Genomic DNA, 25,316 nt, shown 5'->3' with positions numbered 1-25,316 from the left:
ATTGTCATGGTGAGAAACATGGCAGCATGCAGGCAGACATTGTGCTTGAGAAGGAGCTAAGAGTTCTACATCTTGATCCACAGGCAACAGGAAGTAAACTGTCACACTAAGTATGGTTTGATCATATGAGACCTCAAAGCCTGCCTCCACAGTGACACTTCCTCCAATAAGGCCACACCTACTCCAACAAGACCACACCTCCTATAGTGCCACTCCCTATGGGGGCCATTTTCTTTCAAACCACCATGTGCCTGCAGCTTATTCATGCTGAAAAATTTGGGGAGTCAAGACCTAGCACAGAATGTTTTGCCCAGGTGTTCAATGTCTTTAGTAAAACAGTGATTCTGCAATGCTGAAGTGGCTTCCTGCCTTAAGGTAACCATTCTCTAGTTGTGTAAGCAGTATTTAACAGCTCTGCCCACAGCTGACTAAATTGTACCAATATATAAATGTATAAATATATAAACATACAAATGCAAGAGCACCTTGCTTCCTGGGGTCTGCTTCATTAGATTGTGTTGTGAATGAGTAACTGCATTTCTTCTTTTAAGAGTTCCTCTTCCCCAGCTAAGGAACATGATAGAAGACACTGCTCAAACCCTCAAGTTCATGTATGGTTCCTTAGACAGGTAAGTATTTTGCTGGACTCTGTCTCTCAATTGTCGAGTCATGGTTCTGTGTCTTCCTCTATGCTTGGCAGTGACTCTTGAGTGAGAAGCAAATTATTTGTTCATTCTTTTCCTTGTCACAATTTCCTCATGTTTTCTTTCCTTTTTTTCTTTCTTAATTTTTATTGAATTCAATTATGAATTTTTTTTGAGAAAGAATCTCCCTGTGTAGCCCAGACTGGCCTGGCCTTGCTCTGTAGCCTGGGAGGGCTAGAACTCATGATCCTACTACCTCAGCCTCCCAGGTGCTGGCACTGTGGATGTGAACCACCACACCTGACTTGTAGTGAAGCCATGATGCTGTTACTTCTTCCCTAGTATATTCCAATATGTACCATGTGGAAAGTCACAAAAAATTGCTAATTGGTACAAGACATAGTGACTACAAGTTCTATATTACAATATGTGAACCAGTACAAACTTGTTCATTTCTTTAGAGGCAAAAATAGCATATTTCTGTGTAGACTACAGAAGAGATTAAGATTTAAAGTAAATGTTTGTGTTTTCTTTGCTATTTCACTAACCAAAAATGTTTCTGTATTCAAAAAGCTTAGTTAAAAATATGCATTTACCTAGGCATAGTAGCTCACACCTGTAGTCTCAGCATTTGAGAATCTGAGGCAGGAGGATTACTGTAAGTTCAAGGCAGGCTTAGGCTACATTAGGAGTTTCCAGGCCACTCTGAATTATAGTCCTTGTCTCAAAAAAACAAAATAAACTAACAAAGCACAGTTAGTAGAAAGCAGATACATTATGGAATGTTGTGTATTCTCCATAAAACATAAATATGCATATCTGTTTTAGGCATGCTTTCTGTTTCTCTTTTTCTATTTTTTATCCTTTGGCAGGTTCATAAGTTTGCACAGTGAATTTTAGTCGTGCCCACTCTTCATTACCTCTTCCTTCTACTGAAATCCTCTCTCTTCCCAACAACCCCCAACCCACACACCCACACCCCCCCCCACTCTTTCAAATTTCCTGTGAGCCACTGAGTTTATTAGGATTGCTGCATAAGCATTGCCAGGGATAATTTACTAGAACATGGGTAACATTTCAGTGGCTACACCACTGAAGAAACCATTAGGTGTCAATAGTTCCTCAATAGTCCGTGATGAAATGTCTGGGAATTCATTCTTGTACAGGTCTATGCAGACAGCCATAGCTGTAATGAGTTCACAAGTGCAATGGCTCTGCTGTATCCAGCAGGTATCTTTTCTTGCATTTCTCCCACACACCCTGACTCTTCCATTCTTCACTTTGATGCTAAGCCCTGGGGGGTGATACAGATGTCCCCATTTAGGACCAAGTACTCAACCATCACTTATTCGTGCCGCTGGGGCCAGTTGTTGGTGCTCCTTGGTTTTTAACCTTATAATGTATTTCCTGATTTGAAGGGGAAAAGTGAGGTAGCTGTTAGTCATTTGAATGTACAGAATTATGAATGGAAATCATTTTTCTCCAGTGGGATTTCTGCAGGTTCTAGTGCCTCTGGGGCCTAAAGTGATATCTCTGCTCTAAACACCAGAGTATACCAGAATAGAAACTGAAAGATAGTTTACACATTTTCCAAACATGGTGGTATCTCTCTCTGCTTATTTGTGGTGAGACTGTATTGTCACAATGCTTAAAGCCTCTTGGATGAACTTTTCTTAGTCAGTCTGGAAAGTTCGTTTTGTTTGTCACATTCTCCACTGTGAGGAGCCACATCCCTCCCAACTTGATTGTTTACCAGAAACTTCCAGATGAATGTGGTGCAAAGGATGGTCATCCAGTGCCTTTGCCTTTTACCAATGTGATCTTAAGTAATGAGGAATGAGACTAGTAATAATTGCCTTTTTCAAGTTATATTAGAGCGGCAAGCAGTATTGTGCCCTAGTTGAGATATTTCCACAAACTGGGAGATTATCAAAGATTAACTTTCTGCAGTGGATTTCATACATGTCAACCAACTGCATAAGTTGTTGAATGGCCCATAGAGTAAACTGAGGGCAGAGAATCTGTTTTCTCTGAATTTTACCTTTATTGGTATAAAAAATTTCTCTGAAGTGGCAGCAAATTTAATAATTTCACCTTGTTTAAGTGTGGACTTGAAGGACAAACTAAGAAAACAAATGGGACTATAACTGTTGGGAGGACTGATGATCAAAGGGATTAAGACTGGGCTGGTTTAACCCCCAGAAACAGCTGACCAGACAAAGGTTAACTCTTGAATCCCAGGCATCAGCCTGGGAACCCAGCATGGGACTGATCAAGACCCCCTGAATCTGGGTGTCAGTGAGGAGGCCTAGGGAACCTATTGAGCCTTGGGCAGCAGATCAGTACCCATCCCAAGTATACACACGGACTTTGGACTCCCATAGAACAATGTGAGGTGCACTCTCACCCTGAACTCTTGGGGAAGGGTCTAGGCCCTGCCCTATATGAAATGACAGACTATGGACACCCCCATGGAGGGCCTCACTCTCCCTGGGGGAATGAGGGGATAACGGGGGGGGGGTTGGGGGGAGGGCACGGGAGGAGGAGGGGAGGGAAAGGGAGAGGGACCTGGAACTGACTTGTGAAGCAACCTTGTTTCTTATCTAAATTTAAACTGGAAAATAAAATAAAATAAAATAAAAAGCAACATGGATATAAGCAGTTACTAGTGACATTTTGTAGCAATTTTAATTAAGTTTTTTCATACAAAAAGATTTCAGAAAGGTTTTGTAAATGTCCAAAGACTTTTTTGTTTTGTTTTGTTTTGTTTTGGTTTGGTTTGGTTTGGTTTTGGTTTTACGAGACAGGGTTTCTCTGCCTCCCGAGTGCTGGGATTAAAGGCGTGTGCCACCACTGCCCGGCATAAATGTTCAAAGACGTAAGGATCATTTTAAATGTGTGTGCTAGTTCCTATTAGTGTTATGAGCAAATTAAAGCTACATTTCTTTTCACCATCCCCAGCTAATCCCTCATCGAGTCCCAGCCTGTCTAACAAGCATCTGCATCCACTCCCTCTGTGTTTGCCATTTTCCTGCCCAACAGCTGCTCCGTGGTACTACAATGGCCTGCTTCGTTCTTGCTACATTAATTTCCATAAAGTAGTTAGAATTATCAACATCATTATCTGGGTCCCACCTACCTCCCTATCTGATTAGATCCCAAACTTCACCCAGTCCCCTGCCTTACACATTGGCAAAATTTGCTCCACCCCAGACTCTGTACTCTTCCCTCCTGCTGGGTCTTCTTCATACAGGGATATCAATATCACCTTAAATGGCCTATTATCAGAGTTTTTCTTAGTCATTTACGCTAACACAGCAAACTGACTGGATATGAAGTTGCATACCTATAGTCCCAGCTCTTTGGGAGGCTGAAGGGCCACATGACCTCACAAGTTTAGGCCAGCCTGAGCAATGTCATAATATCCTATCTTTAAAATAACCATCTGACCAATCATACCACCCATCCACACCCAGTCATCTCCTTGCCTCATTGCATCAGAATGTGTGCTCCACTGGAGTCCATTGTCTTCTGTCTTGATTTTCTTGCTGTACTCCTAGCCAAGAGAGTAGTGACTGGAACAAAGTAGGCACTTAAATATTTGCAGAATGAATCAGTGACTATTACTTTGTCATGAAATGAGCCAGCCATTGTGTCATCTTCTGAGCTGTTCCAAGGAATAGCATGATTAATGCTGGATTGCTTTTGCATGTCTAAAATCAGCTATTTAATCTTCCAGTCCCCTCCCCCTCACTCTTCTTTCCTCCCTACTTCCTTCCCTCCCTCCAATGCTGGCGCCCTCAAATGAGGAGGAAAATAACTTAGCTCCTTATTTTCTGGTTCCTGTGTACTCGTAGTAAGCACCACAGAAGTTGTGTGTGCTGAGTACTAGGTGATTTGCAGGTGAGTTGGATCACATTAACCCCAATTTTGACTTGAAAACCAAAATTCAGAGGGGCCCGTTGATTGGTCTTATGACAACTGCCTAGTAAGATGCAAAGATCTCTGTTATCCTCCATCACTTGAAAGAACTAGGAGTTGTAAATGGTTGGGAGATGGAGAGGATGGAAATGTGTACTTCAGCCCTTTTTCTTGTGCGCATGCCCTCTGGGTCGGCCCAGCTGTTCTTCCTGTGTCCTGTTAAATACAGAAAGTGTATTTCTTAACACCCGCCTCCAGTCACACTACAGGGGACAGTGGCTGTCACTAAGGGAACAGGGAGGAAGAGCGCTTCAGTGCTGGAATGGAACCCGTCCACTTGAGTAGTGCAGAAGGTGATAGACCTCTCCATGGATTAAGCTCACTTCCAGCTCCTTGTTGTGGAATGTTAGTTTAAGATGTGTTACATTTGTTTATGCTGTGGAATGTTTGTTTAATGATGCAAAGATGTATTGCAGTCTTTCATGTTGCTTTTTTTTTTTTTTGACTCTGTGAAACTGTGATACTGTGCCTGTCTAAAACCCCTGATTGGTCTAATGTATAGCCCAACAGCCAATAGCAGGGCTGGCTAGCAGAGTGAATAAATAGGAGGAGAAATCTGGGAGGAGATCAAGAAGGGAGAGAGAAAAGAAGTTGCCAGCTACCCAGCCACACAGCCAGCCATGGAGTAAGAGTGAAAGTAAGATAGACAGAAATAGAAAAAGGTAAAAGCCCAGAGGCAAAAGGTAGATGGGATAATTTAAGAAAAGCTGGCTAGAAATAAGCCAAGCTAAGACCTAAGACCGGGCATTTATAAGTAAAAATTAAGTCTCCATGTGTGTTTATTTGGGAGTGAGGTGGCAGGTCCCCAAAAGAGGCAAAGAGTAAACAACCAACAACTGCTCCTGTTTCTTCAGTGCCTTTTGCCAGGTTGAGAACACTCCTCATTTGGATCATTTCTTCAGCTTGTTCTTTCAACGAGCTCTTCAACCTGACAAGTTGCATCTTAGTGCCAGCCCTAGTGCTCAGCAGTATGATGCAGCCAGTGCCGTGCTTTTGGACAGCCTCCCTGGAGTCCGTTGGCTCCCTCTTCCACAGGAACTCAAGGTAATCTTAGGGACCCTAAATAAGAATCAGAACCATCTGCCTTGTTCTAAGCCTTGAGCTCTCATTTTCTTTTAAAAATAATTTTAAAAACTTCCTACTTGGGACAGGCCTGCTGCTGTGGTGTGTACAGGTCAGAGGTTGGGTTAGTATGCTTGGTTCCCTTCCTCCATCCTCCATCTCTGTCTAGTTTCCAGGATTGAGCTCTTGAGCCCCCCGGCCCTTTTCGCTCTTTCTCTTCCATGCGCTAGTGTGTGTGTGTGTGTGTGTGTGTGTGTGTGTGTGTGTGTGTGTGTGTGTTCTTTGGTATTATAGGTAGCAAATGAAGAAGCTGCTGAAGTAGGAGATCCAGTGATCCTTTAAAAATAGAAATTGGTTCATTCATCATATTTTATATTTAAGCTTTCCAAACTCAGGATTCTTTTCAGAAATTTAAGCTATATGTCTTACTTGGCAATTTCGTGACTGTGATTTTATAACACAAGATCAGCTTTATGTTTCTGTCCAGATTTCTTCTTGAACAGAGGAGCAGGTGTGGAATGTTACTTCATTTTTTAGTGCTACTAAAAGACTGTAACTAAACAGATTCTCTGGTGATCTGCATTAGCAGACAGTCTTAATAAGAATACCAGGTCCATTGAGAGCAAAGTAATTCTTTTGTTTTGTTTTTGATGCTGGATGTTGAAGCCTGTACCTCTTACATCCCAATTCTTTCCCCGAACATACTAGTTATATTTTTCAGTATGACTTCATAATCATGCACCACTTATAACTTTACACAATTGACAAGATCACTTCAAAACCTTCAATGTGGCCTACCATGTAATTCCTTTGATTATAGCATTTTCTCAGTATTAAATGAGGTGACACTCCTGAAGACACCCAGACTGTGTAACTGGAAAAACCTACTCAAGATTCTATTCTTCACGAAGCCCTTCAGCATGTACCTGAGTGATTTACAGTTTACTGTTGATCACTTAAGTCGATATGTCAAGATGAGATAGGGGCATGCCAGCGTTCACAACAACCACGCTGCAGTTACAGTTGTGGAAGTTCCATTACAGGTTGAAGGACTTGGGTATCAGCACACGTGTGCAGGACACTTTGTCTTCCGATCTTTTATATTGGTTCTGTAAATTGCCATTCTCAGACTATAGTGACCATTTTCTTTTCTTTTCCCAGTCCTGGAACTTGAGCCTGGGAGTCTAAATGTGCTGGTCCAGCGTTCTGCCACTGGGCTATATCCCAACCTCACTTTCCTAGGTCACCAGTGCTTTCATGAGAAGACAGAACTTTCTGACATACAAAGTAACTGGATAGCATTGCCTTTAATATAGAAGGATCCTGGCTCCGAAGCCTGTCTCACATCCACTGGGGTGTCTTAACTTTTGAGAGGCTCAAGTCCCCCAGGCCCTTTGTCATCAGCGGGCACCAATAAGAGCTGGCTTCTTGGCTAAGAGTCACCTAGGCTCCTGTCCCTGTTTCATAATTGCTTCATTCAAGAAACTTGATCTTGACAATATATAGTCCATCCTTCTACCACTGGTCCCTCTACCTGATGGTAGAGATCATAATGATCATAATGATGGTAGATATCATAAATCATAAAATTTAGTCAGTAGCTTACACTGACTTTCTGGATTAGATGGTGGACTGGAGCTGGCTTTTTGTAACCTTGTAATAGAACATATTCCCCTCTGAAAACAGAAAGAGAAGAGCTTCAGGAAGGCACAAAGGAAGTGATAGAAATACCTGAAGAGATGAACAAGATTTACAAAACACTATCCAAGCTCACTGAAGAGAGAGAAGATTCAAATTAACCAATTGCAATAAAAAGTGTTAACAAATTCTCATAAATCCAGAAGATAATTAGGATATACTTTGAAAACCCATATTCCAAAAAAACTGGAGAATCTAGAAGAAATCGTTAATTTCCTAGACATGTATGACCCACCAAAATGACTTCATCCAAGCAATGTGAGCATGAGCATGGGAGCTGTCTTCCGAGGCCTTCTTCTGATGGGGGAAGTCCTTCTGTGTATATGTTTGTCTGATTGGTTGATAAATAAAACACTGTTGGCCAACAGGGAAGCAAGATAGGTGGGACTAGGAATCGAGGATGATTCTGGAAAATGTAGTCAATAGTAGGGAGTCATCATGTGATGGGGTGGGGGGATAGGATGCAAGTCTGGCAGCCTCAATAAGATAAGAGCTCATAAAAATATATATTAGTAATTATGGTTTAATAATTAAGTCAAAGCTAGCCATTAAGAAACCATAGCAAACGGCCAACAGCTTCATAATTAACGTAGTGTCCTGTGTGTTCATTTGGGACTGACAAGGCTCTGGGACCAGGCTAGATGGAAGAATGCACAGTACATTCTTCAATTCATTTCCTTTGTGTCTCAATGTTTTCATTGTAGAAGGCTCCTCCCTCCTTGGTTAGTTTTGTCCTTGGTTAGTTTTATCTTTCTTTCTTGGTACGTTGGCTATTGCTATACAGTCTTTGATCCATACAGTTTACTGGAGATGACTCATTCTTTTTAAGCACTTTGTGGCAGAATCATTGGGGTTTTCTTGCAGATAGGGATACTTGGCTGCTTTATTTCCTGCGTGTGTACCTTTTATTTCTTTCTCTGGTCTTACTTCTCTAGATAAGACTTTGAGTACTGTAGTGAATCAGAGTAGTGAAAATGGGCACCATTGCCTCATTCCTAATTGCAAAAGAAATGCTTTCCATTTTCCCCACTTTGAATATAATGTTGGCCGTAAGTTTGCTGCATGTAGTTTTTATGTTGCTGAGGTGTATCCATTCTATTCCTAATTGCTACAGTGTTTTTATCAAGAAGGGATGTTGAACTTGACCAAAGGCCTTTTCTATAGCTAATGAGATGATCATGTGATTTCTGCCTTTGAGTCTATTTATGTAATGGATCTCACTTACTGGTTTGTATGTTAAACCAACCTTGAATTCCTGGAAGGAAACCAGTTTGGTCATGATGTGTGAGCTTAGTGGTAGAGCATGCTTGTGGAAGTCAGGAGACAACTTATGGGCCTCAGTTCTTTGCCTCCTCCACTGGGGTTCCAGGGATTGAACTCAGGCCCTCAAGCTTGGCAGCAAGTACTTTTACCAGCTAAACCGTATTGCCAGACCGTCTTACTACTTTGTTGAGAAATTTTTTGTCTGTGTTAGTCATAGAGGTTGGTCTGGACTTTCTTTTTATTGTGATAGAGCTAGAGCACTTGCATAGCATGTATGAGGGCCTGGGTTTGTCCCTAGCACTGAAAAAAAATAGTTGAAGCATTTACATAATTATTCTTTATTAATAAACAATCGGAAGTTAGCTATCAGAGTAAGAACCTGAATAAGAGAAGTGACAGAGAAGCCACCAGTGACCTCCTTTCTCTTCCTCAGTCCAAAAGGGTTGAGGTCCTCTCTCAGCCCTGCCTCACTGCTTCCTGTCTCCTGTCTGTCCTCAGTCCTCCATGGCCTCTATGGTTAGTTTTGGTCAGCTAGTGGCTAGCTCATCCCTTTAACTCAAAGGAAACTTTATTATCAGAATGTAATCAAAATATCACACAATCAGTAGTTTTGAATTTTTCTTGAGGATTCTTCTTTTGACCTGTGTAACAATAGTCATAACACGAAATTGAAGGAAATGATAGTCATACTTGGTATGGTTTCGTTTTGTTGCCACTGTTCAGTGTTCATCCCCTTGTGTTCTGTTTGTTTTCTGTCTTTTGTAGCTATAACTTTCACGTAATTTTTTCCTTTTTTTTGTTGTTTGTTGTTGCTGCTTTTAATCATTGTTCTAGAGCTCATAGTACACCTTTACATCTAACCACAATTGACACAGAGAGTGCTGTGCGATGCAGGAGTCCTAACCATGGCCACACCCAATCACAGCTCTGCCCTCAAAGGCCTTCATTACTGCTACAGTGCTTTTGACGGTGCACTTCCTGTTGGTTCTTTCATAGGGACTACTTCTTAGCTTGCCTTGTCTTCTTTTCTTGCGTGGATTTCCTGACTGTCAATTACAATATCTCAGGCTTGTCTAGTCTTAGCCATATCTTATCTGATGTACCTATCCGGAATTTGTGGGATTGCTGTTTGGTGCCTGGTAATTTTTTTCCCCTTGGTAGTTGGGCATGTTGTAAATCTGAAAGGACCACTAGACGTAGGCCTTGCTGATGAGGCGGTGGAGTGTTGGGAGGGGAAGTGTCCTTGGCCCTTGGCACATGCTTAAGGCTTAGCCTTTCAGTGAGCCTGGAGGTTGGTAGACTGTGGGCTGTAGCATTGTTCGTCAGGTTTCCTCTCCCCTCTGCTGAGACAGGCTGACTAGCTAGCCTGAGTGAGGGTTTGGCATCTCTCTCCTCTCACATAGGAGGTTGCACCTCCCTCTTCTGCAGTGAGGAAGGCTGTTGCTGTGCTAACCCCCAGGTCTGCCGCATCCCATTGGGCTGTGCTGTAGTTAACTAGTTTCTCCATGGAGCAGACTTTGTTAAGGATAGCCAAGCGCTCTAGAGTGTGCCTCCTTTCCTTCCTCATGTCAGAGTTAGGAGAGCGTTCACTGGGGCAACTTGGTTAGGCTCCTGGTGGGAAAACTCACAAAAGCTTGGGGGACCCAACAGCCTGGGTTTCCATGGAGTCTTCAACCGTGGAAATTACGACGTGGAGCCTCTGGCAACTTGCCAACTACAAGGCAGGTTTTCTTGTGTTGGCCCTGGCTGTGTTGGAATTTGTGCTCCTGTGTCTGTTATGCAGCTGTGAGTGAGCGCCTGACACTCTCTCTCTCTCTCTCTCTCTCTCTCTCTCTCTCTCTCTCTCTCTCTCTCTCTCTCTCTCTGTGTGTCTGTCTGTCTGTCTGTCTGTCTGTCTGTCTGTCTCCTGGATCTTGAGGCTAGCAGTGTGCTGTGTTCTTGCCCTTCTTCAAGACACAGAAGAGTTGACTTTTCTGTTCAGCTTTTGACTTGTTTGGACTGAATACCCACTTCAGGCTTTCTACATGTGTAACAAGAAACCAGAGCCCCAGAACTTTTTCCAAAAAGCTCAAAGAAAGTTTTCTTCCTTTCTTTGAGATTTTCCACTGTCTTAGAATAGTAGCTTTTATTGATAACATATCTTTTAATGAAAATAGTAAGGAATTTAATCCCATTAAAAACGGGTTTAAAAAGTAGTCATGAGGCAACTTGTGATTGGCAAATGTTCAGCGGAAGTATTTGGTTTTAATTTGGAAATAACTTACTTTGTTCCAAGTTTATATATGAGGAAGTCTGCTCTTTCCCAGGTGTTTGAGAATTTTTTTCAGTCATGCTTTCCTGGGGCACACTGGCATTGTTAGAGGGACAACATTTTACCTGTTTTCTACAGGAACAGCTGGTTATATTAGTCTAACATCAGCCTGAAGACCAAGTAGAGCAGCATTCACAGAACAGCCTGAGATCAAAATCACATGTGTTTGTTCCCTTTGTCTGACAGTCTTTCACAGGGTAAAGGTTCTCACCAAACAAGAGAACACAAAGTATTTGCTAGGTGCAGAAAAAAGTGGGTCACAGATGAGTACTAAGTCACCCTGTGTGAAAAGCGTTGAAAGGCAAGACTAATGTCTCAGGAGCTTTTGTTGTCTCAGAGCCAACACAGTGTGAGACACAGCCCTGCCGAGCACGCCTTAGCCTATAAGAAAAAAAAAAGAAGAAGAAGAAAAAACAGGGGGATCTGTATTTATCCATAGTGTATATGCTACATGTTTAAGTAGCTATTTTTTGTATGTATACACATTTATGCATTACTGGTTAATTTTACTTTAAATCGTGGATGTTTGAAGGAAGAGTTCCAGCAATATCCATGGAAACAAAGCCAAATCCTATGTAAAAGATTTTTGTCTAATAACTCTGTGGGGAAGTTAAGCTGTGCCAGATCCCAGGGGAACTCCTGACTTAATGTTTTAATCTGAATAACGATTGGCAACGCTTTATTCAAAACATTGTTTCCAGGAGAGAAACAAGGAAGAATGTTGGTATTTTTCAGGAATTCAACTGATCAAAAATATACAGGAAAAGGGAAAAACCTGAAATAGGTTGAGCACATTAATAGTGATTTTTTTTCATTTTGCTTAGTCTAACAAGTTTTAAAAAATTAACTTAAAACAAGAAAGCAGTTTTTAATCTCATAAATTGTTTTGTGTTGGTCACAAGATTTTTTATCATTTTCCAGCAACTTTTAATAAAAAGTCCTTATGTTGAATAAGTTAATGTTTTATATTTACAAAGCTTAAAAATAGCATGTTCCATTTGGGGATATTTCTTGAGTAGTGTGACAGGGAGAGGTATGTGTTCAGTCCTCAGGCAGTTCTGAATGCTCCTCATATGTCCACACAGGTGGAGTTGGACACAGTGTTAAGTGACCTTGAAGCTGCCGACTTTGAAGAGCTGGTAAGAGGAGGACGATTTTCACGAGGGGCTGCTTCAGCTCTCAGCTTGTAATCAATCATTCTGTCTGGCAAGTGGTCTTAGAGTACTCGGCCTCTGTTTTGATACTGGCAAATGTCTACTTGTCCCAAGGTTTTCTATTCAGCTGAAAATACTGTCTGCACAACGTGTGCTATGAGGCTTAGACAGTGATTAACTAAAAGACACTAGGACTTTGTGAGGACACAGGTGGAGACCTGATGAGTTGAGAACACTGTAAGTCTGAACTAAACTTGAAACTCTCAGTGTGACTTTCAACTTTTTAAAATTTCTGTTTTCTTGGTCTCCTCAATGAAAAGACCAACTGGTAAATTGTTAGCAAACAATAAATACCATTAACACTTAAGCCACTGTGTATAAGCAACTCCTCACCACAAGAAGCTAGGTTCCTCAGAGACATGGAATGTTCCAGAACTGGCACAGGTTATGTGTGCTGGGCCTGAAACCATTAGATGATGACTCAGCATCTAGGGTATTGAAGTCTGTAAGTCCATAATGCTTCGGAAGAGGGGGACCAAGTCACTTTTGTGAAAAGTGGTGTTAAGTGGGGAAGAACCAGACATTCATGCTTCTCCTCTTGTCTGAACCACACGTCAGGGTGAGCACACAGATAAAGAAGACAACAGGAAGTACCCTGTCAGTAATTGCTTTGGAGTCTTTATCTTCTGCTGTGATAAAATACTGTGCTGACGTCCATCTTCCATTTATACAGTCCAGGATCCCTGTGTAGGGAGTAGTCCTGCCCACTGTTAAGATGGGTCTCCCTGTATATATTAAGATACCCAAGATAATCCCCCCAATATGCCTAGAGGTATACATCCCATGTGATCCTGCCTTCAGAGGTTGACACAGAACACTATTTGCAGTGTGGAAATACACAGACCACCCATGAAATACCTGAATGAGGCATTACATTACATCATCCACCACCATTAAGTAAAGGGCATATCAAGTGACTCTATTTGTAGAAGGGAAGTTATAATCAGTTAAATCCAGACTGGGAACACGGAATATATTCTCCAACAAATAAATCACAGAGATGGAGGGAGGCAGAGACAAGAGCAGAAAGACCCTGACAGAGGCTTTGAGGAGACAACCAAGTACACTGTATAGTCTTCCTTGGCTTCTCATTCAAACAAGTTTCTTCAAAATATCGATGAGGCGGGGCCTGGTGGCACACACTTTTAATTCCAGCTCCAAGAGGCAGAGGCAGGTGGATCTCAAGTAAGGCTAACCTGGGTTACATAGTGAGGCCCTGTCTCTAAATAAATAAATACATACATAGACGTTTGTGAGACAATTAAAGAAATTTAGTGCTTGTGGCCATGTGTTAGACGAGAATAAATCTTTCAACATTGGCATTAGGGTTACATGTTTTCTTAAGATGTCTTCTGTTAGAGTATATTCTTTTTAAAAAAATATTTTATGTCTGTGTTTGTAGCTGAATGTATGTATGTGTACCATGTACATGCTTGATCCCACAGAGGCCAGAAGAAGGGATAGGATCTCCTGAAAATGGAGGTGCAGGTGGTTGTCCTCCACCATTGGGTGTGGAGAACTGAACCTGGGTCCTCCTCAAAAGCAATAAGCTCGCTTAACCTCTAAGCCATCTCTCCAGCCCCTTGGAGTGCATTCCGAAGTTATTTACAGAAGAAGTATATCTGGGGTGGTTGAAAATAATATAGTAAGAAAGAGGGGAAGAGCAAGATATGAGGAAATAAGACACACGGCACACTCACCCAGGCAAATCTGTGCAGCAGCGGACATGAAGGAGCTGATGTTACCGTCTCTGTCTCCCACCTTCTGCTTCAGCCTCCAAAGCTCTGGCCATACAGGCATGTGCCACCACGCCCAGTGTTGTTCACTCCTCTTATTTCTGTGTACCATATGGATGGGACATAGTTTCAAAAATGCTTAGGTTATTTCTGATTTTTCATTTCCTCTATGTTTTGGATAAAATTTACAGATGCACAGGAAGTGGCAAGAACAAATGTTTCTCTTTATCCTTTCCTACTGGCATCCGAGGAGTAACTGCTCCCAGAGCTTGGAATTTCTGTAGCCTTACATTCCTACACAAAACCCCACGTGTATGGATGTATATATCACAGTTAGTTGTGGGAGAGTGCACACCATTCAGCAAGACTCAGATGTAGTGTTGTTTCGTTCTGGAACTTGCGTTTTCTACTGAGTAGTGCATCCAGGAACCTTTATGCCTGCACCATTCTAAAACCTGTACTGTTCTCTGACACAACATCAAACCTAGCTGATCATCCCTTCATTCCGAATGTGGCGTTATCTCTAATTTGTATTCCAAATAATTCACTATCGGCTTTTACAAAAATGTCTCAATTCACTGAATTATCTTATAGATCCGTAGAAGGAGGGATTACTCAAATAGAGTGTGTGTTCTGGTTTTTTAAATATCATTCACTTGCCCACAAATAAATTGTTCCAATTTGTCCTTTAAAAAGTAGTGCATGATAATGTTGGATGTTGTGGATTGTAATAGGAGCTTTCTTGTCATAACAGTTATTGTCAGTGTCCTCATGGAAGAACAAATGCTGTGTTCTATTATGTTTAGACCACAAGACTATTAGACAAGTAAACATACTGCACTTTCGTCCCCTTCCTTTAACATTTGATGTCAAAGGTGCCATAACAAGTTGTTTCTAGGGCAGTGGTGGCGCACGCCTTTAGTTCTATCACTCAGGAGGCAAAGGCAGGAAGATCTCTGTGAGTTTGAGGCCAGCCTTGTCCACAGAGTGAGTTCCAGGACAGCCAGGACTGTTACACAGAGAAACCCAATATAATCTCTACTTGAACTATTGCAGCTTAGCTAGAATATTTTTATCTTTTACTAAAAATAAATGAGTACCACATTATAAATCGACTATGATTTCCCCACAGTCTGAGGATTACTATGACATGAGACGGCTGTACACAATTTTGGGATCTTCTCTGTTTTACAAGGTAAGTTGAAGCTTGAAATATTTGTCAATATCCAACTGCTGTGTACATAGACCTGAAGTAAATTTTCTCAGACTTTTGCGTGCATGGAAGAAATGTTACCACTTTACTTCTCTGTGTAGTCACAAGATTATGGACTGGAAATAAGACTTCAGAGATTTATAAATACAGTAAATATTTATACTTTACTATATGCTAAGGCATTTCTAAATGTACAGAAGTGAAACAGTACTTAAAAGAATAAGGTATATAAAAGAGAAGAGCAATATGTTCTTTTTTTCCAGAATTTAAAGAAAATTACGTGTATTCGGTGTATGTGTGCATGAGCCACAGAACATATGTGAAGGTCAAAGGATAGCTTGAAGGAGTTGTTCTCCTACCATGTGCATTCCTGGATCGAACTCAGGTCATCAGGCTTGGTGGCCAGTGCCGAAACCCACTGAGCAATCTCCAGCAGTGTATTCTTGATTTCCTTTTGCAGTAGTGTCCTTGCTCTTTTTAACTTCTTCAGGAGTGACATGTATTGCATCTTGTGGCATCAAGAAACTACTTCCATGTAAAGCATTAAGAATCAAGTCAGTTTAAGTTTTTCACTTAGTAATATCTCTAAAAGCAACGAATAGCATCCCTACCATAGAATCAGCTGATACAGGAGGTACACAGAAAAGAATCAGTCTATGCTAACCTTGACCCTGTGTCCTTTTCTAGTCCTGGTTGTACCAAGCATTCAAGGTAATCCCACTTGAGGTGATCTGGCTTTGTGTGAGAGCCTGTCTTCTGAGTCCCTGTGGTTGTCAAACTTTATCTGCAGTTTGACTCAGATAAAAGTGTGGATTTGGCCAGATCTTAGTTTACTCCCTTTAGAACTACACCATTTTAAGCCTACTGTTTTGGTGTTAATAAAGCTCTTAGAAATGCGGGATCATTGATTCATGTTACTCACTGACATTGGCTCCTCCTGATTAAATCCCAGGGTTACTTGGTGTGCAGCCATCTACCTAAGGATGATATTGTTGAGATTGCTGCGTATTGTCGCCAGTACTGCCTGCTGCCTTTAGCAGCAAAGCAAAGAATTGGCCAGCTGATAATATGGAGAGAAGTCTTCCCACGCCACCACCTCCAGCCTCCTGTAGACTCAGACACCGAGGTCTTCCAGGAACCTGAAGGGAGATATTTTTTACTGATTGTCGGACTGGTGAGTTAGGAAATGCTTCCTTGAATTTCATTTTACACATTTTAAATCTACTTGCTTTAATATGCCAATATGCCCATTTACAAATATGAATATGTTAATTGCTTGTGTTCAATCAAGAAAATGTTGAGTGCTCCTCTATTTCCTTTCTTCTGTATCTATTTAATACTCATGAAAAAATACTGGTAAAATCCAGTGTATAATTTTAGCAGGGTCTGAAGATGTTTTGTTCCCCTTCCTAAAGTGTTTTTACCCCTTTGGCTTGTTTTGGGAAGCGTGAAACTATAGATTTGAACCCTGCATGGTGATGCCTTTGCTTATGCATATAGACTATATTGAGTATTTTTATTTTTATGGCAGCTGAACCTGTACCAATCTTCCTTTGCAGCGACATTATATGTTGTGTGTGCTGTTAGAAGCTGGAGGCTGTACATCTAAAGCTACTGGGAATCCTGGTCCAGATTGTATCTATGTAGATCAGGTCAGAACAACTCTTCATCAGCTGGAAGGAGTAGACTCCCGCATAGAGGAAGGGCTAGCCTCATCTCCCGGGCCCTGCCTGTCTTGTGCTGACTGGTTCCTTGCTGCATCACATGAAAAGGCAGATAGTTTGACCACTTCACCTATCCTCAGTAGACTGCAGGGGTCCACCAAGACAGCGACCTCTCCAACATGCAGAAGAACCTTTTTCAGTGACCATCCCTTCAAGGCACGGAAGCCCAGTCCCTCCCGGGGTAGTGGAGATTATGAGCCTGGCGAAGGCGGAGAAGGTATTGGTCCTAGCCCACACACTACCCCAGCTGCAGTGCGGAAGCAAAGAGAATCCTGTGGTTCAGAGGACAGCATGGCCTTGCTTAAGGTGTGCATTCATCCAAGTGTCTGAATTGTGATCCATAACTGTTAGGATTTTAATTGGGAGGGTATTCCTTATTTGAAATGGTGAGTGGTTTAGTCATTGTTGGAAAACCGGAGACTTAGAACTGAAAAGAGAAAAAAAAACCAAGTGCCAACACATGAGTCCTTGACGTCTAGGACGTTCATGCCCAGTGCTTCCAGGTAGAGAAGCTTCAACCCCTGGTCCACATACATTGGTCTTGTTTCTGTGTTGATAGGAATGACAGATCATCCTAGCTGTGGGGCAGTTTCAGTGTCAATCTAAGTAGTCAGTAAAATAATTAACAGAAACAAATTACCAGAATGAAGAGGAGATGCCTATTTGTAATAGCTAGGTTTTTTTTGTTTTTTGTTTTTTTGGGTTTTTTGTTTGTTTGTTTTTTATGAGACAGGGTTTCTCTGTATTGTTTTGGAGGCTGTCGGTCCAGCCCGGCCTCGAACTCACAGAGAACCGCCTGCCTCTGCCTCCTGAGTTCTGGGATTAAAGGCGTGCGCCACCACTGCCCAGCATAGGTTTTTAATCTAGACTTACAAATGTCATGAACATTGTGACTGTGAGGCACAGAGGATGTTCATACTTCAGTGTATGATGTTTACTGGCTTTTCCCATACATATCATAAAGTACCCAGACAGTTGTTAGAGTCATCATTACCCATGGGAGCTTTGCACTTACTCTCCTGGGATGCTGAGCTCTCCCCAGACAGTTTTGAAACTTGCTATCAGGTGGATGGAGGTCCTGCCAGACACAGCTGAAGGAATCTTGGAACTGAAAGTGGACTGCATGTTTCTGAGTGGTGTGGCCTGTACAAGCACAGCACAGACGTTCTCTCTCCTGCACAGAAACAATGGGATGCATTGGAGCCATGGATAGAATGTGTTAGGAAGTGCTTGCACCCTTAGCTATAACCTGCTGTCTCTGTTGGTACAATTAGTAGGTAACAGAAACCAAGAGGATTTGGCTAAATTGCATATAGCAAAGCTCTAATCAGCTGCCAGGAGAAAGAGACATATCTGTGACCTTGAGGCATCCAGACAGCAGGAAGAGAGACAAATACAAATGCATATATGCATTTGGTAGTGGAACTAGTGGGGAGTTTTCATCATGGCCCTCTAACTTGATGTTAGAATTCCCCATACCAAAGAATAAGCCAAGAGATGCAGATTGGCATAAAAAATATTTAATGGAAGAATGCATCACAAAAATGACACCCTTCGAAGGTTTTAAATTTGTGAGTCATTTCTGCTATTTGATCCTATTCTTAGATACAAACTGACCTACTTATCTTCCAGCTCGCTAGAAAGAAATCAACGCTTCCAAATCCATTTCATTTGGGAAATTCGAAAAAAGAACTTTCAGACAAAGAATTGGAAGTCTATAACACGATGAAGTAAGAAACTCCTAGTATGCCTTTTCACTTAAACTCATTGTTGTTGAGGACCTTTTCAGTGAGAAAGTGCAGAGATATTCAACAAGCACAATTATGATATAGCTCAAAGATCTCAGGTACTATCCATGCTGTTTCTGTAATGTTTGTTTACACGTTTGGGGAAGTGAATATATTTGTATTCTAATGAAAACACCAAAAGAAGTATTTCAAAACATGAAAGTTGCTCTTTACCTGTCTCCCACAGGTAACGTACTTTTTGGATGTCTACCTTTTAAATTGGAGTTTAAAGGCTAACTTTAGACTCCAGTAGATGCCTGCTTATGCTTAACCCAGAGCCTGTAATAGCTGCTACTGCGTACAGCTCAGAGTGCTCACTTCTGGAGAACAAAGGGTTGACTATTTGCCTAAATTCAAGCCAACAGTGAAAGGCCATGCGCAGTTGCTGGTTCCAGGTGGTAGGCGGTGCCTCTGTAGCCACTGTGGCACAGTTCAGCTTCTCTGTCTGCCATATATACTCTGCTTCCATCACTCACCCCTCTGCTGCAGTTCCATAGAATGCATCCCCCTAACTTCTCCCTGTGGGTCTGCCTCTCAGAATCTGGGTCCTAGAAACTGGTCCTGAACAAATAGATAAAACTCAAACTTACATTGAATAAGGAATCCTGAAGTAAAAGGACCTGAATAAAGAAGGAATGCATAGTTGCCTTGTGAATTGCCACGAGCATACATCTTGCGAGATGAACTTATGTATGCTCGTGTGTGCAAGATGAACTTATGTATGCTCGTGTGTGCAAGATGAACTTATGTATGCTCGTGTGTGCAAGATGAACTTATGTATGCTCGTGTGTGGAAGCTAGAGGATAACCTGGCTGACTGTCATTCCTCAGGAGCTACCTAGCTTGTCTTTTGAAATGCAGTCTCTCACTGGCCTGGAGTTAAGCATGCTGGGCTGGCTTGCTAATGAGCCCCAGCGCTCCTCTGTCTCTGCCTTCCCACAGCTGACTTTCGCCATCATGCCTAGGTTTTTGCGTGGGTTCTGGGGTTCAAACCCTGGTCTCAATGCTTGCAAAGCAAGCAGTTTACTGACTGAGTAACTACAGCCTCATAAGCACTTCTTTTACATTTATTTTGTGGCTAGCTACCTGATCTGCCTGAATCTTTTTGCCTGATATTTAATGTTGATGTCATGTGTGGGAACAGCTAATAAAACAAAATTGTACTTAGCAAGAGAACATGTAGAAGCAAAATACACTTATGTGAGTTCTTTACCATCACCATCTCAATGATGGAAATATTTTCTAAGTGCAAGTGTGCAAATAGCAGTTGCCAGGAAATTCTTTTTTTCCTGAAGTTAGGGCAAAAGAAAGATAACTTATCTGATTAAAATAGTGCTCTGAAAATCTAATATGTTAATATTTAATACCTCCACACATGAGTGTTTAAGTTTTAATAGTTAAAATTTTTTAAACAAATAAATTTGAGTATAACCATCTATGGTAAGCTGAAACCCCTAGTCTTCCATTTATCAATGACTTCAAAGTTTAAGGTCATTTCATTACTGCCATACTTTTTAAATGCATACATTGTTTTGACGTTATATCTAGTAAAAACAAACCCTCAAGTTCAATAGCTTATGTAAATCCACATGTTTAAATCACAGGGTTTTTTATTTTCAAAGATTGGTAACTTATTACTGATGTGGAAAGTTCATTTTAAAAGCATGTTATTAGGCAAATTATATTACTCTAACTTGTATATACACACCACTGTAAATATATGATTTTTAATCTTTTATACCCAACATTTTATTCAATGTCAAAGTCACATCCACTCTGTATTCTACAATCCCAGACAACCCACCTCCTGATACCATTTTGAAGGAAGGTCCCTGTTTTCCATCCTGGCTTTATTGCTTTGGCATCCCAGAGAAGAAAAACTGGGATGCAGAGAGAGCAGACTGCAAAGTCACCAAGCCCTATTGGCTGTGCAGCTAGGTCAGGGTCATCCCAGTGCCAGACACGACTTCCCCGCGGTTAAGGGGAGCAGAATAACATTTACTGTCATGCATGATCATTATGAAAACTGAAATTACCATACTTTCAAGCACACACTGTGGCATATAGAAGGCATTCAAGGTAACTTATTATTTCTTGCTTTTTTGTTGTTCTTTTAAGTCTTCTTCCTTTGGGGAAACATAGACATCTCAACTAGGTTCTGCTGACCTGTCTGAGATTAAATATGAGAGGAAGAGATGGGAAAGAAAAGGAAAACTGAAAATAGTAACTGAATATTGTCGGAATGTGGTCTAAGAATAAGAGCCATAGGAGAATTGTGAGTGCTTGTGAGAAAACTCCATGAAACCAAGACATGAGTCTTGTAACCTCAGTTTCTTTAAAAACATGGCATTATTCTTGAACTGTACTTTCATTCCCCTCCCAGGTGTAACAGCTAGGAATTAGTTTACTTCAGATTATTCATTGCAGCTGGCTATTATAATTTGTTTACATTTGTCTATGGAGAAACATGTTTTTGCCATGTGTGGCTTGCTCGATACATGAGGCTGGTCTGTCATGTTTTGCTTAACCCTGTGATTGTACACTTTACTCGTGTGACTTCTATTAACCCTCAGAGAATAAATTGTCTGATGCTCTGAATAAAGTTGGCCATTGCACGAGACTTAAGTCAACCGTGTTTTTAGACTCCAGTCTCCCAGGTCCCACCACATCTAGAACAATAAATGGAATATAAGTGAGAAGGTTGTAGTAGTGTGGAGTACTATCAACTGTTGGCACGGTGATAAGGATGTGAATCTAACTTTGCAATTGCTAACCATTTCATATTGTTTCAGGATCATTTAGTGCTGCTGATTTCATGTGTTTAGTTTGGTTGGAGATAATATTGTATGTGCCCCTACACTAAACTGATACCATCTTTATGGCTTGTTGGAATTTAGGCCAAACATGAGCTCAGTTATTTTTACAAACCACGGAAAAAGAAGGCTCAGCCAATTGGTTGTTTAGTGAAGAGACAATTTAAGTTACTTGCAAATGATTTAATGTTTATCCTTCCGTGGCTGGTACTGTTTGTCTCCATTAGGGGATTAAGAATACCCTAACATGTGCTTTAGTTAAGGACAGGGAATTAAATGTTTCATTCAGCTTTCCATCCATAATTATACTGCTAATATTATTTCACATAGCCTTGTGAGAATGCTACAAAATTCAAAATGAAAAGTTCTTCTAACTTTACATCAATTTCCTTCTGTCTCCTTTTCAAGGTTGACCTCTGGTCCCGAGAATACACTTTTCCATTATGTCGCCTTAGAAACAGTGCAGGGCATCTTCATCACTCCCACCCATGAAGAGGTGGCTCAGCTAGGCGGTTCTGTCCATGCTCAGCTAATTAAGAATTTCCATCAGTGCTGTCTCTCTATCCGTGCAATTTTCCAACAGACACTGAAGGAAGAGGTAAATATTTAAATATAGTTTTCTGCCAATATCAACTCTATTTTCTTTAATCAGCATCACCAGCGGTGTTTTATTTAACTCAGTTATACTGAGCTCTGTGGTCTGGAATCTTACCTCTGGAAATGGCGGGCCTGGTTTTTCTATAGCAAAGTACAAAATGGTCGTTTATAATGTCAGCTAGCCACTCATATCTGATATTTTTGATTTAACCATTTGTTAATTGGTGGTAGTGTTTCAATCCAGGATAATGTCATTTCATGTTGCACCCTATTCTTAAGTAGTAGTATTATGTATAATAAAAAGATCAATCGGATTCTTGTGGTGATGGGAAAATCAGTATTGATCTCTCATTATGGAAGAATATTCAGAACTTCATGGCTAGGGCTGCAGCTTAATTGGCACAGTGCTTATCTAACATTCAAGAAGCCCTGGGGGCACATCTGTAATCCCAGCACCCCAGAGGTGGAGGCAGGAGGATGAGACATTCAGAAGTCATCTCCAGTCTCATAGTGAGTCTGAGGCTAGCCTAGGATATATTAAGACTCTGTCTCAAAATAAGAAGGGCTGGAAATGTGACTCAGCAGTTAGGAGCACTTACTGCCCTTGTAAGGTCCTGGGGTGTGGTTCCCAGACCACCTTAGACAGCTCACAACCACCTGTCACTCCAGCTCCAAGGGATCTGATACCCTCTGGCCTTTATCAGCCGCTGCACACAAGTGATGCATATAAACTCACATGGGTACAGATACACTCAAGAATAATAAATCTTTTAAAAACAAAGAAGGGAGGGGAGTGAGAGAGAGGAGGTTGTAACTGATCTAACATCTGCCCACCAGCAGCTCTCTGAAGATAATGGTGGTGTATGAAGCATACCAGTCTTGTGAAGACCTTGGGTTTAAAATGACATTGGACTGGGAGTAAGGAGCCCTGGCCTGAACCCTGACTCTTCCTGTTTCCTTAGCTATAAAGTGATCCAACTGGAGTATATCACTGCTCGGGGCCCATTCAGCAGTAGAATTCTGCCTCCCATACTTTCAGGTTCTCGCAAAGTGTTATTAACAGGAAGTGTCATGTTTGAGCAGGGAGGCCTCCCTGCTTTCATTTCTTGGGCTCTTCTTTCCTATATACTACTGGATGCTGTGGGTATGTCATCACCCTATTTGGTCATATGTAGTAACAGAAATTGGCATTAAATGTTAAGGCATCTACTCCGCACCAGACACTATTCTAGGTGCTAGGAAAGCAAACAAACTAAATCCTTTCCCTGAAGCCCAACTCCTAATGAAGGAGCTAAGTAAACTGACAAATAGTAAACCCAGTAGAGTGAGTGTCAAGAGGAATCTAATCTTAGTCAGGCTCAGTGGTGCAGGTTACTGTTTTACAAGTGCCCCCTGATCATGTCGAGCAGTTTTCAAACAGACTGGAATGAAGAGGGAAAAGGTTGTGTGGCTGTTGGGAAAGCACGGCTTCTAACAGGGAGACAGTTGGCCCCTTTGGGTACTCACTGGCATGGACCCAAATATACACACACACAAATCTTAAAAGAAAAAAATACACCAAATGTGATGACACCTGTCTGTAATCCAGCCACTCCCAAACAAGAGACAGTAAGCATGCCAGAAGTTGGAGGCGAGCTCCAGGCCAGCCAGGTCTATGTGGTGAGAACTTGTCTTAGAGGCGGGGTTAAGAGATGGGTGGGCGGAGAGAATAACATTTGCTCTCTGCTGGGGGATTCTTGTAATCTACCTTAGGAGATAATGTTTAAACCGAGAACTGACGAACAGAAAAATTCTGCAGGCTGACAGGAAGAATAGCATTGTAGACACTTAGAACCAGAATCAGCCATCATCATCATCTTCAGATATTATGTGAAACCATTTTATTTTTCTACTTTGGGGATGGAAGCCAGGGTTCTGTGCGTGCTAAGCAAGCCTTGTACCCATGACTTACATTCCCAGCTCCAAACATTTCAGACTAACACTTTCAGTGCTAGTTGATGTTCATAACTGCTGTTAATCTGCAGAAAAAGAAAGTACTTCATGGTGAAGATCATTCAGAGTCTGCAGATTCAGTGTCTTCCCTGACCCATGTGAAAGAACATGGTGTGCTGTTTGAATGTTCACCTGAAAACTGGACTGATCAGAAAAAAGCACCACCAGTTATGGCTTACTGGGTGGTGGGGTAAGTATGAGGGAAGTGTGTACATGTGAAATGAAAGGTTAGAAAGCAACAGAGGTAGCGGATACCTTTAAATATTGGCCTGGGAGCGTAACCAAGCTGAAATCTTTTAGCATACTTTAGAGTTTGATTTTTTACTTTTGGTGTTTGTTTTGTTTTTTTCCTCTAAATACCTCCCTGTGTCCTTCCAGTGGAGATAAGAGAGAATAATGAGGGAGGGGTTTGATTAAAGAAAAGAATGAATGACTGAATGGCTAAATCAGATTTTCAGAGATCTTCCCAAAACCACTAAGAGGACATTCCCACATTCACACACACACAGACACACACAGACACACAGACACACACACACACACACACACACACACATTTCCTTCCCTTCCCCCATTTTCCTTTTGTTTCTCCTTTCTTTCCTCCCCCCTTTTTTGTTTTTTTGTTTTTTGTTTTGTTTTGTTTGTTTGTTTTTCGAGACAGGCTTTCTCTGTGTAACAGTCCTGGCTGTCTGACCTCAAACTTACTGAGACCCGCATGCCTCTGCCTCCCAAGTGCTGGGATCAAAGGAGTGCGCCACCACCGCCCGGCTCCCTCTTGCTTTTTAGTCTTCATTTTTTTCCACACTCCTTCAAAACCTACCTGTCCGTGTCACTCCATCTGTCCACTGTGGACCAGCTTCATTGGCACAGGGCAGCTGTTTCTGCTTTCCCTGTAGGAGTTTTCCCCTATTACATCCATCAACACTGACTGGTTATCTTCTCAAGGAGGACCTCTGCAGAGCTCCCTTCCCTTCTGAAGTGGCACCTGGCATTTTCTGCACTGTATATGTATATGTATATGTATACACACACAATAGACTAGACCAATACTACAGGAATTTTGAAGAAAAGAATCTAAGCAAGGATTAAAAAGCAAGACACATTGGAAGTTGACTTGATCCTATTCAAAAAATGAATTGTCTTCAGAAGGAACGTAGGTTAAGGAAATGGGATGAATGAACAAATGTCTGCACAAAGGCAGTCATCAGGCATGGCAGTGAGAAGGTGGGCTGACAGGATGTTCATGGCTTTTTTTGTGTTCAACTCATTCTGTGTCTGTCTA

At 41.5% G+C, this 25,316-nt stretch overlaps 1 protein-coding gene across 4 annotated transcripts in view; it reads left to right on the top strand.

Annotated features, from left to right (window-relative positions):
* The window catches only part of Intu (inturned planar cell polarity protein), a 73,563-nt gene that overhangs the window by 44,172 nt on the left and 4,075 nt on the right, over nt 1-25,316 (top strand). For 2 of the 4 annotated variants that reach the window (XM_021226899.2, XM_005069687.4), the window contains exons 7-15: nt 552-629; nt 5,480-5,669; nt 12,045-12,098; nt 15,042-15,104; nt 16,075-16,296; nt 16,682-17,152; nt 18,479-18,576; nt 21,854-22,043; nt 24,067-24,224. In XM_021226899.2, the coding sequence (XP_021082558.1) occupies nt 552-629; nt 5,480-5,669; nt 12,045-12,098; nt 15,042-15,104; nt 16,075-16,296; nt 16,682-17,152; nt 18,479-18,576; nt 21,854-22,043; nt 24,067-24,224 (1,524 nt within the window). The remainder of the gene's footprint in view (nt 1-551; nt 630-5,479; nt 5,670-12,044; nt 12,099-15,041; nt 15,105-16,074; nt 16,297-16,681; nt 17,153-18,478; nt 18,577-21,853; nt 22,044-24,066; nt 24,225-25,316) is intronic. The other 2 variants (XM_021226900.2, XM_040754465.1) reach the window with 2 other exon arrangements.

Source organism: Mesocricetus auratus, unplaced genomic scaffold, assembly GCF_017639785.1.
Source record: "Mesocricetus auratus isolate SY011 unplaced genomic scaffold, BCM_Maur_2.0 Super-Scaffold_100011, whole genome shotgun sequence".
Classification (NCBI taxonomy): Eukaryota; Metazoa; Chordata; class Mammalia; order Rodentia; family Cricetidae; genus Mesocricetus; species Mesocricetus auratus.
This window is presented reverse-complemented; position numbering and strand designations above follow the sequence as displayed.